The sequence below is a fragment of the Physeter macrocephalus genome, chromosome 17 (genome assembly GCF_002837175.3).
Source record: "Physeter macrocephalus isolate SW-GA chromosome 17, ASM283717v5, whole genome shotgun sequence".
Classification (NCBI taxonomy): domain Eukaryota; kingdom Metazoa; phylum Chordata; class Mammalia; order Artiodactyla; family Physeteridae; genus Physeter; species Physeter macrocephalus.
In genome coordinates, this window is record NC_041230.1 from 25816234 (window position 1) to 25828392 (window position 12159).

A 12159-nucleotide genomic window follows, 5' to 3' on the forward strand; every position below is an offset into this window, starting at 1 on the left:
TTCAAAATGCTTAGAACTGAAGATATATGCAAATACATCTAAACCTTCAGTGTTATGTACCCATATGATTCCAGATAAAAGGAGTTAAAGATAAATTTTCTTGACATGAGATGCTTTATGATAAATGTGTTTATTATTTTAAGATGACACAGATATTTATAAAAAGTCCAAGCAGTTAGTAATTTCTTTAGTTATTAAGTTATAAATAGCTAACCATACAGGAAGTGAAATTATACACACTTGAGAATAAAAAGAGCAATCTTAAAAACTACTTTTTAGTGTTACGACCATTCTACTTAAAAAACAAAGTTGAACACTATTTTCGAACCTTTGTATCTATGTATCACCATAATAAAATAAATGATCACGGTACCTCTTGAAGCTGAATAAATTTTCCTTCCATTACTGAAAGAGCATTGCTTTTCTCCACTAGCTGCTTATGAAGCTTAATCATTTCTACATTGTCCCGAATGTTTGACCTTCAATGACATATTTAAGAAAAAGAGAGAGACAGGATAAAAAATGCAAGACAAAAGGAAAAAAATCTGTGGTGGGACTACAATTTTTCATTGAGTGTTACATAGAAAAAAATTTACACACTTGCATATCAGTCACTGAGGTTTTTAGTTTATTATACATTTAGGATAGACTTATTATTTAAAACCAACCAGTAGTCATTCTTGAACTTTCATAAATGCACAGACTCTCAAGAGTTTGAAGGGAGCCCCAAATTTGATGACTTTTGTCACTTCTACAATGACTGATAATATGAATTTAATATCATTTTATAGTGTCCTGAAACTTGGTACAGAGGACATCAGTCTTTAGCACAGCCATTGTCCCACCACCAAACTTCAGACTTATTTGAAGGAGGACTATCATACTATTTTTCACTAAATGAAAAATATGCCATACAGCCACTCATCTTCCCACCACTCCCTCGAAACAAATGGTATCATAAGATTACCATTTATTGGAGTTTCCTCCTGGAGTTCAGACTTTTCAAAATATTTCCAGAAAAAGTGACTTAGCATTTTATACTAATAATGCCCAAAGCTGGCATTTAAATACGTTGCAGATGTGTCTTTAGCTGTAAGAGATCATTTAACGTCCACAGGGTATATAGAAACTCTATATGCTGCAATACTAGTTTGTATTTTTCCTACTGAGATTAAAGCAAATGTACAATTTAACAGGAAGATCTTGTTAAAGGTTAATCATAGATCTAAATGAATACCTGTTTTCAAAAGGCATTTATTTTCCTGACAGAGAAAGGTTCCTTAATTTAATATGTTTTACATTCAAAAGTATTTTAAAAATTGTGAAGCTTGGTTTTAGACTTCATTTTCTAAGAAAAATAAACATAAAAATTTTAAGTTCAGAAAATTATTTCAGTATTTAAAGTAAGTAATTTTACTTCCAAAACTTATCTAGTATACACATATTGGAAAAATTGTCACAATGCCCTACTGGAACCAGAAAATGGACTACAAAGCTCACACATCTGTAAACCAGCTGAGGACCTGAAATACTTAATTTTCCTCTTTGATATTTGAAAGTTCATTGTATTTTGGCATCGGACAGTTAGTTGTCCTCACACAGAAGATAAACAAGTCCAAGAATCTGGATCTTGCCCAGGGTACAGTCTTAACACAATGTTAAAATAATTATATGTCGAAAACAGGTTATCTAGTAGTACTGAGCACACATTCAACAGTACACTCAGCAATATTCCACTCAGTATTATTTTTACTCACTAAAAAAAAAAAATAATAATAAGATGAAGGGAAAATATATTTTGAAGAGATCTCAAGAAAATAGTCATATTTTTTCATACTTATTAGTCAAAATAGAACTTATCTGTTTTCCCCAGAATCATTTGGTTTGACTGCTCAACAGTGAGTGACATTTATTGATACAGAATTTCAAACCTCTTCTTACGTTTTCAGCTGTACCTGATATTTTATTTTACTTGTTTTTAAGCATGTTAATATTTTCAAAAAGATATATACATGAGATATGTTTGAATAGTAACTATTACTTGATGACATTAACAAAAAATTAAGCCTCAACAAACCATTCAGTCACATAGGTCATAGAAATAGCAGGTTTTAATTTTGAATTTTTCTTTGTAAGGCAAAGGCCAGTAAGTTGCAAAAACTTTCAGTGGTCTAATTGGTGGATGCTTTCTTGAATATTTTCCTAAAGTCCTTGGAGTTTAAACTTTTCAAAATATTGACTTAGTATTTTATACTAATGATGCCGAAAGAGTGGGCATAGATACAACAGAAATAGTATTTATAAAAGAGCAATAACAGGGCTTCCCTGGTGGCGCAGTGGTTGAGAATCCGCCTGCCAATGCAGGGGACATGGGTTTGAGCCCTGGTCTGGGAAGATCCCACATGCCACGGAGCAACTGGGCCCATGAGCCACAATTACTGAGCCTGTGCGTCTGGAGCCTGTGCTCTGCAACAAGAGAGGCCGCGATAGTGAGAGGCCCGCACACAGCGATGAAGAGTGGCCCCCGCTTGCCACAACTAGACAAAGCCCTCGCACAGAAACGAAGACCCAACACAGCCATAAATAAATAAATAAATAAATAAATAAATAAAAGTAAAAAAAAAAGAGCAATAACAATGCGGTACTTTAAATAAAAAGTCAGTTTGCTAGAGAGTACACCTATTTTGGGACGACACAACACCTGGAAGTCTTTAATAATTATTTTAAAGTGTCAGTTTTAGGGCTTTTATATATAATAGTCATTATTATGATGGGATATTTTTGATGGCAACAATGCTGTTAAGTTGAAAGTGCAGAGTCAATGACATAAAGTACATAAAAGTTAAAAGCAACATTGTGATGAATGTGGCCTGGTCTTCAGGAAGGTGTGCAATGAAAAATCATCTCAAACTTGCCAATCAACATATTTACACAGATGAAATATGGTAAAACAATGAGCGTGTACGTGAGAGAGGAAAGAGGGAAGGAGCTGTCACAGAAAAGTGAGAAGGATCTTGGAGGCAAGAGGGAGCTAGAGTCAGCTAAGTGGGCTGTCCTAGACCTCTCTGCATGTGAAGGAAGGCCTCAGGTTGGTTTCCTCTGAAGAAGAGACAGGCTAATTTTATGAGCAATATTTTATGTGACCTCCACATAGTATTTTCCTGCCCTGTTCCATGCACTATGAAGGGAACATCAAATCTTCAGGATGATGACATTCGAACAGAAAGAACAATGCATAGTAAAAACATTCAAATGAACTCTGATGGTCATGTACCAATTCATACATGCTGCATTACACATGGTGAAATTATCTGCAAAGGGATATCAAGCATACTAATTAAGTGCTTTGTAAAAACAAATTTCTCATATTTTTCAACAAGGATTTTGAAAAAAACTATAAAAAATTAAGTTGGAAAATGTGGTTTTTTTTTCTTTTCTTTTTTAACAGACATTACTTAGAATTATGCTCAAATCTTCTAAAACTATGAGAAGAGCTGTTGGCCCATCTCTAAGATTAAAAACAAACTGAAATAAATTAGATTTTATCTTGAAAAAAGTAATCCAGCTCAAAAACCTATGTGCCAAGTTTCTCTCATATAATTTGAAACAGTCAAGCAATAAACTCTGAAAGAGGAATTTCTAATGGAAGCCTTGAAAACACTTGACTCCAGCTTTGCTACTGGGTGCCATAATAAATCCAGAAACTTAAAACCTCAGATATACTGGAGAAGGAAAAACTTTCAGTGGTGCTATGTAATGTATAGTCTAATATGAAAGCTTAAGAAGCCAAAATCTTTGCTCCAGTGCAAGTTTCTAATACTTCATTTCCCAGGCACACAATTCCTCCCTGCCGCAACCCCCATCAACATTTCATTCTTTGCTGCAGTAAGGATTATGAATGCTAAAAAAAGCTTCTTGATTTTTTTGAGGCAAAAAATGTTGTAATATAGTACTTTAACATCATTTAGAAGGGAAGGTTTTAGAATACAAAAGGTAGGCTATGAGACTCTGGAAAGTTGTTAGGTAAGATATTTATGAGATAGAACGAAGAGGTTCTTTTTGAGTAATAGTTTTAGGGTGACAAAATTTGGGGGATAAGTGAAAACCTCACTTATGAGTTTGCTAGTGAATTAAATGGAATAAGCTTCACTAAAATAGCCAAGTCTATTTGAAAGGTAATGACTGCTCAAAACTGCTGCTTTAGTTCACAGATGAAAATAATGCTCCCTGATTTAAGATTGCATAAAGGAAAACGTTTGTATGTGTATGTTTATTTGCCTCTGGATTGTATCTTTCTTGTGGTGTTAGGTCAAAATATAAATCAGAACTCAGTATTTTCTTATTCTTTAAACACGTGCAAGGAATGGAGGGGGACAGTTATGTAGAGCTTTCTACATGTACATAATCACACTCTTCTGAAAATGGAGGGAGCACTCCCAAGGACTGGTTGGGGACAGGAAGAACCTAAATCCTGGCTCATCTTCTTAAGGGGCCATTTTGAAGATCAAGTTTAATGGATTCTGACTAGTAATGGGAATTTGAGAATTATATTAAAAATATCAAAATGCCCAAGGAGAAATGTAGACTCACTGGCAACTAAGCTGTAAAAGCGAACTAAAGGTTTTATATTGTTTTTACTTTTGGATAGAATTATAGCAAATCGGTGCAATAATACAGGCTATTTCACAATTATCAGAAGCAATGATTAGCATGATACAGGTCTTGGATGAAAAAAAATACAAATTTATTAAATTAATACATACTGCTTACTTAGGAGGCAAAATCTTTCAGAATACCAAGGTCTCTGGGGATAAAAGCATCTGGTTTTAAAAGGTAGGGAACCACTTACTCATTTCAGCCTCTTCATTTCACAGTTAAGGTAGCTAAATGAGGCTTAGAGAAGTAAAGAATCTGGCCAGAGTTCTTATGGGAGAGAGCCAGGTCTAAAGAGATAAATTCTTCCTACTCTTGTAAGTTGCTTCCTTTCTCTGAGATGTTCCTAAGTTTTAGCTTTCTCTCCGCTCTCACATACACACTAACACACTAGTTACTATCAATTTTGATAATTTCTGTGGTTTAAATAAAGTGCTTGGGAAACACGCCAAGCAGCTATCACAAAAAAACTTAGATAACATTAATAGTAAAAAACTTGGGGATAAAAGACATAGTATTTGAGTGTGATAATTTTTCATTAGGCAAATTCTAAGGTATTCAAAACAACAGTAGGAACTTGTTGGATATATATATATATATATATATATATTTTTTTTTTTTTTTTTTTTTTTTTCTTGGTACGCAGGCCTCTCACTGTTGTGGCCTCTCCCGTTGTGGAGCACAGGCTCCGGACGTGCAGGCTCAGCGGCCATGGCTCACGGCCCCAGCCGCTCCGCGGCATGTGGGATCCTCCCAGACAGGGGCACGAACCCGCGTCCCCTGCATCGGCAGGCGGACTCTTAACCGCTGTGCCACCAGGGAAGCCCTGGATATATTTTTAAAAAATGACAGATTACCTCCCTGTATAATAGTAATGTCTGCATGGTTATCCCTCGCCCCAGTTACCCTTCTATCCAAGAGCCAGATGTGCCCTCTAAATTAAGGGGCTGGGCAATCAGACAAATCCAAATTGAGGGGCATTCTGCAAACAACTATCATCAATGGGCTGGAAAAGACTGGAGAACCACTCTATAATAAGGGAAACCTAAAAGTCATGACAATTAAATACAATACATGACACTTGATTGGATACGGGATTAAAACAAAGAAAAACAAAACAGGGCTTTCCTGGTGGCGCAGTGGTTGGGAATCCGCCTGCCAGTGCAGGGGACACAGGTTCAAGCACGTGCGGCAGAGCAACTAAGCCCGTGTGTCACAACTACTGAAGCCCGTGCACCTGGTGACCATGCTCCACAACGGGAGAGGCCACCGCGAGGAGAGGCCTGCACACCGCAGAGAGGAGTGGCCCCCGCTTGCTGCAGCTAGAGAGAGCCTGTGAGCAGCAATGAAGACCCAACGTAGCCAAAAATTAATTAATTTTAAAAAAAGAGAAACAAAAAAAAATAGCAATTAAAAAAACAGCTATAAAGGCCATTATTGGGACAATTGGGAAATTTTAATATGGACTGTGTATTTAGATGATGCTACTGTTGCATTCATTGTGAAATGTCCTGAATGTGTGATAGCTGTACTGTGGTTATGTAGGAAGATGTCCTTGTTCCTAGAAGGTGCTTAGAAATGTAGAGGGGGTGACATGATATATGCACCTAACTCTCAGAGAGAGAGAGAGAGGGAGAGAGGGGGAGGGAGGGGAATGGGCCTGTGCCTGAGTGGGCAGAATGCAGAACAGGCTGTGTCATTCACAAACATGCCAAGGGGTGAAAGGTATGTGTGTTCACACTATTATTCTTACAACTTTGCTGTAGGTTTGCCATTTTTCAAAATGAAAAGCTGGGGAAGAACTTAGAGTGCCAGGAAGTAATCCGCGTCTGTGCACAGCTGGAAAGATGGAGCCCCTAAAGCCAAGCTGCTTTGTATACTGTGCGGCTGCAAAAGGCCTCTGTGTTTTATGACTTGACAGTGTGCTGTCAACCAAAGGGAAGGGGGCAAGTCAGTGTCTGAAATATTTACGGGTTAAATTTCCTCCACTGGGACATTATGGCACTTACATGATTTCTAATTAACAAGGTAAACACCCTAACATTTACTTAAAAAAACACTTAGTACAAACTAGTTACACATTTGGTAAGAGTATAAACATTTTTGGAGTTGAAAAAGTCAGTAAAAGGTAAAATCATCCTGATTTTAATGTTCATGTACATGTGTTCACTGGTTACTGCTTTGCAGTTAATTTAAGATGGCCTTTTTCATAAGCAGAAAATGTGCATTTTTATATTGTTTAAATTTTAATATGGATTTTTGTTCAAAACAACACAGACATTCAGGCTACTTGTAAATGATACAAGATTTTTTGCTAATGAGGCATTATGTAGAACATATGCAAAAATCACAACTCAGTCTTCCAAAATAGACCACAATAACAGGAAAAGACATGATTTTAATAAAAAAGAGCAGCACTGGGCTTTTACTTCAAAGCAATTAAGGGCTTTGGATAACCAAAAGTTTATGTCAAGCTGATGCCAAACCAAACTGGTCTATTAAACACATACTACGAAGAGTTTCTCTAATATTCTATGAAAAGGCTCTTTGCCATAAATATCAAGCACCGCACTCTGAAGATTACAACTACGTTAGGTTCATGTTTGAGAACAAGGAGTCCAACATTCAGATCAGACTTCTAGAATTTCAAATCTGAAATAATGTATCCATGAAAGAGAAGTTTAAATATGTTTTCCATTTTGTGATTTTTTTCTACAGTAAATTATACCAAGTTTTATATTCTCCCCAACATTTTTCAACAGTTTTCCATTAGTCTCAAAAAAATTTCTGTTACACATAAAATTTTGAGCTATGTGTAAACATATAAGAAAAAAAAAAGACTTGAAGACCCTTATTTGAAGTCATTTCTTCAGTTTTCAACAACTGTATTTCAAGAAACAATATGTTATTCACCACAGGTACCCTTCCTTCTAAGCAAATAACCAATAATTTTCAATTTTATAAAATCTGTAAGGTAGGGTTTTCCTTTGGCCTCTGCAACAAACGCTTCTTTAATAATACTCATTTTGTCTCTGCTTCTAATTCTTGATGTGACAAAAAATAGACTGCTATGGAGTGAATAACATAATCCCCTAAGGTTAGCCTTAGTTTAGTTTTTAAGGTAAACTCTTCTATGTGTATATTGCTGATGTCTTCTGCTGAAAATACTTATACTAGAAAATATGCAGACCCATCTATGACTCTAGTTCTTCAGCTGTTCTAGCCCTAGGACTGAAGAACTTTTGGATTTCCCTTTCAATTAACACAACACTCTAGTTCTTAGATGATCATATTCCTTTGGAAGAAGGAACGGCCAACACAGGGTCGATCTTACTCTTCGGGAATTTAAGAAATATAACAGAGAAAATAGTCTGATAACCTTGTACTCAGCTGTTGAGGAATGGGCTCCAAGCTTGGGCTTGGCCTAATGCAGAATTTTTATATTCAGATAATATTTTATTTTATTTTATTTTATTTTATTTTAGCGGTACGCGGGCCTCTCACTGCTGTGGCCTCTCCCGTTGCGGAGCACAGGCTCCGGACGTGCAGGCTCAGCGGCCACGGCTCACGGGCCCAGCCGCTCCGTGGCATGTGGGATCTTCCCGGACCGGGGCACAAACCCGTGTCCCCTGCATCGGCAGGCGGACTCTCAACCACTGCGCCACCAGGGAAGCCCCAGATAATATTTTAAATATGGCTGTTGGCAATTTATTAAGATCACCATATTCAGTGTTGGGGTCTTCAGCACTGTTCCTCACAAGGAACCATATACCGGTTTTCCAAGAAGGCTAGGTCTGTTCTTAGGGGGAACGTGGATAACTCCTAGGTATTTAAAACCCTGGTTCAAACCCAGGGTTCAAATTACATTCCCTATTACAAATATAATTCTCAAAAATATTCATTTTTCTTTTGCCCTGCACTTAGAAGGGTATATTAATGTCACTAAATATATAGAATTTCATTACAAAATTTAATTTTACACATAACTTTTTAGGAACACAAATTAGTAGAGATAATATTAACCTTTTAAATCTTTGAAATAAAAAGCTTTTCATATATTTTTGGCCCACTTTATTTTTTTAAAACAAGTCTTCTATTATGCATCTTAGCTTTTTCAAATATAACTATGTAAGATTTGTTTGTGAAAGAAGAAGTAAACTCTGATTCTGAAATGAAAAAGTGGAAAATCATAGTTGGTTTTTCTAAATGAGAACCTACTCACATAAGTATGATATCACACTTGGTAAGGGAAAAACAAATAGAGGATCTAGGTCTGGTTTAAAAAAATATTAAGAGAGAAATTAAAGAGACAAAAGATATAACAATCATATGCAATGTGTAGACCTCATTTGGATTCCAATTCAAACAGCAGGAAGTCATCGTTACAGAAGTTTGAATATAAACTAGTTATTAGATGGTATGAAGGAATTGCTGTTAATTTTGTTAGGTGTGATAATGGCACGGTGATTATATTTAAAAAATTCCTTATCAGACAGCAATATATACTGAAGTATTTACAGGTGTGATGACATGATATTTGGCAGGGGCTAATTAATTAAAGAAAATGAAGGTGAAGGGATAGATGAAACAAGATTGGTTAGCATGTTGATAATTGTCAAAGTTGAGAGATGAGTACATGAGATTTCAATATACTACTCTCCGTATCTTTGAGTATGCTTGTTCCAAACAAAAAGAAAAGGGCCATAAAGGAAGCAAATAATTCAAGGAAGAATATTGTAAAAAGATAAAATCTTGTTGGAAGCACAACGTGGAAGCACAAAATGAGAGAAGAGGTATTAGGAACCAACAAATGACAAAGGAGGACAGACAAGAAAATACTATATATTATCAAACATCAAAAATGAAGAGGCAGCAAGGAGACTACTGAAGGGCTCCACTGTCACCCATAACAATCAGCAGAATTTGATGCAAACTTTGAATATTACGAGAGGTAACATCTTCATGGGGTGAAAAAAATGGGTACTGTATTATGGAATTTACTACCTTTTAAGGTTGGGAAAAAAACTTAAATAAGGTTGGGCTTATTCACAAGGTATGCCAACAGCTGAGTCCTTGTCACACATATTTTTCTTGGTAGGTACAATCAGATGGTATCAGAACTTCCTACCGGCTTGGTAAATGAGCAGAGGAAACAAGATGAGGCAGAGTAGGTTAGGGAAAAATGCCCTTAGACCTGAGCTGTTGATAGCAGTTAGTAGGTCTAGAGCAGGCTTATATGAAGAATGTTAAGTAAAAACATGATTTTTAAATAGACTAGGCTTATCCTTCTATGGCACATGATGAAGTATTTTAAACTAATTTTGACCTTATCAAAGTGATATTTCTGTTTTAACATACCTTTGATCTGTAGCCTGCTGTTCTCGAAGCTGAAGAAGAGATAACTCAATTTCATTTTCTTTTCTCCTCAACTGAGTTTTCAGGATCTCAGCCAAGTGCTCTAACTCTTCTATCTGGCCTCTCTGTGACTGAATAACATTTTCTCTGAAATAAAGAATCTTTACAAGAATTTGCAGCTTGAGGGAAAATCTGCAGTATATAGGAGCAGTACAAAGAAAGTGCTTCATAGTGAAGGGCAAGCAAAAGTTAAAAATTTTAGCTTAAGTGCCCCGGCACATAGTGAAATAGTAGCAGATTAAATGTGATGATTTGGAAGTACATATGGAAGAATTCAAGGTATTGCTTTATATAAGATAATGTCCCAGGCAACGGACTGGACTGTGGTTCAATTCAAAGCAGTATTTATTGGTCACCTACTAAGTACTCTGTGATCTGGTCTTCTTCAGATAATTTATGTGCCTTTGTTCTTTCATATGCACACCTGCCTATACCACCCAAATTAACACTTCATAGAGAGAGGGTAAGAAATTTGCAAAACATAACTTAGTGGTCTCTGGTTTATATTTTATCTCTACCATGTCTGGCAGCATCCCAGTGTACCAAGCCTCAGGACTGGTCTGAACCCTTGCTTTTCCACTGACTAACAGGAAACAAGGTTAGGTCTAGTCTTTTAGTTTTATTCTTTCACAGGCAACCATTACTGTAACTGGTATTTAAAATATTCAAAAGTAAAAATTTAAGCCAATATTATTCTTAAGCAGCTATCTAAAGTATGATACTCTGTCTCCTGCTTTCTCTCTTCATTCAGAATTGTTACTTTTTGATGATCCAGGTGAAGGCCTTATCTTCATTTGTGTGACTTACAGACACTGAGATCACCATGAGGCTTTGATTAACTGGAAAAGTAAGCTAAACGTGGCAGAAGTAACTTTTTTGAAACCACAGTATGATGAAGAATGCGGTACCATAGAATCAGCATGAAACAAAATCTGAAATCCATATGTATTTGATAGCTCCAAACTTTTAAGCCACTCCCTCCAACTCTTTTTTTAAACCACAGAAAGGCTAATTAATTCATGATCTAAAAAAACCCCCAAAACAAAAAAAACTACCTGTAATTCTTCTGAGAATGAAAATGTTGCCTCTAAAGCTTATACGATTCTAAATGACTGCCATTCCATTGAGGGGGAAATTATAATAAAGAGGACTCTTCTCTAAATGCTTCCACTGAGGCAACTGGTTAAGTTTTTCATTTACCTCATTGTACTGGAAAGATGTTATATAATATCTGTTCTTACCTCACACATCTAGCTGTATTTTAATGGAGCAAATTATTTGTACACAAACCAATTTTGTTTAAAATAAAGGCAAGGGAGGGATCAAAAAAGACATGATCAATATACAGTGTTCTAAAATGACCACAAAAAGAATACATACAAATTTCTTATTTCTCCTCTGGCTTCTTCGAGTAAAATGTTGCCATGTTTTGTAGGCATGGGTTGCAGAGTTTCCGCTACATCTTTATCTTGGAATTTAATACCTAAAAATAAATTAATAAGATTATTAATTAGTGAAGTTATTTAGAAAAGAAGGACCCTTGACTTGCTATTGTAGGAAAATATGCAATACAATAAAGTCTCTTAAGTACTGAGAGATATGTGCTCCATAGTACAGAGAATCAGACATACATTGTCAAAGGAACTGTTAGATCTCAGCCACCAGTTGGCATTAAATAAAACACAGCAGCAAGTATTGCTCATTTAACAAATTCTACTATGGAAACCAAATTACCCAGAAATAGTTTTATTCAACTTAGATTTAGAACTTCCAAAGTAAATTCTGAAAGAACCAAAATTTTAACAGGTCTTTACAATATAAACTGAGGTATGAAGGAAAAAGTTTTCAAAACTGTGATTGTTTTGAGTATTTTTGATAAAGGTTTTTTGATGTTTAAATTACTCATTCATACCCCTTGACCTTACATTTTGAACCTTATCTTCATTTGTGTGATTCACAGATACTGTGAGCGTTAACTCAAAATGTTTCCTGTACTTTGATTTATTCTACCTCAATACGAAAATCCATATTTAAACAAAGGTAGGGCTTCCCTGGTGGCGCAGTGGTTGAGAGTCCGCCTGCCGATGCAGG

General features: G+C 35.9%; 1 protein-coding gene across 11 annotated transcripts in view; it reads right to left on the minus strand.

The window, feature by feature from the left end:
• Positions 1–12159, minus strand: part of RPGRIP1L (RPGRIP1 like) — a 118983-nt gene that overhangs the window by 92893 nt on the left and 13931 nt on the right. For all 11 annotated transcript variants that reach the window (XR_008615479.1, XR_008615478.1, XR_003676484.1 and 8 more), the window contains exons 5-7: positions 11449–11551; positions 10012–10155; positions 374–479 (exon numbers count right to left, since the gene is read on the minus strand). Coding sequence is in view for 5 of the 11 variants with exons in the window: in XM_028477622.2 (XP_028333423.1) it covers positions 374–479; positions 10012–10155; positions 11449–11551 (353 nt within the window). In the remaining 6 variants the exon portion in view is untranslated. The remainder of the gene's footprint in view (positions 1–373; positions 480–10011; positions 10156–11448; positions 11552–12159) is intronic.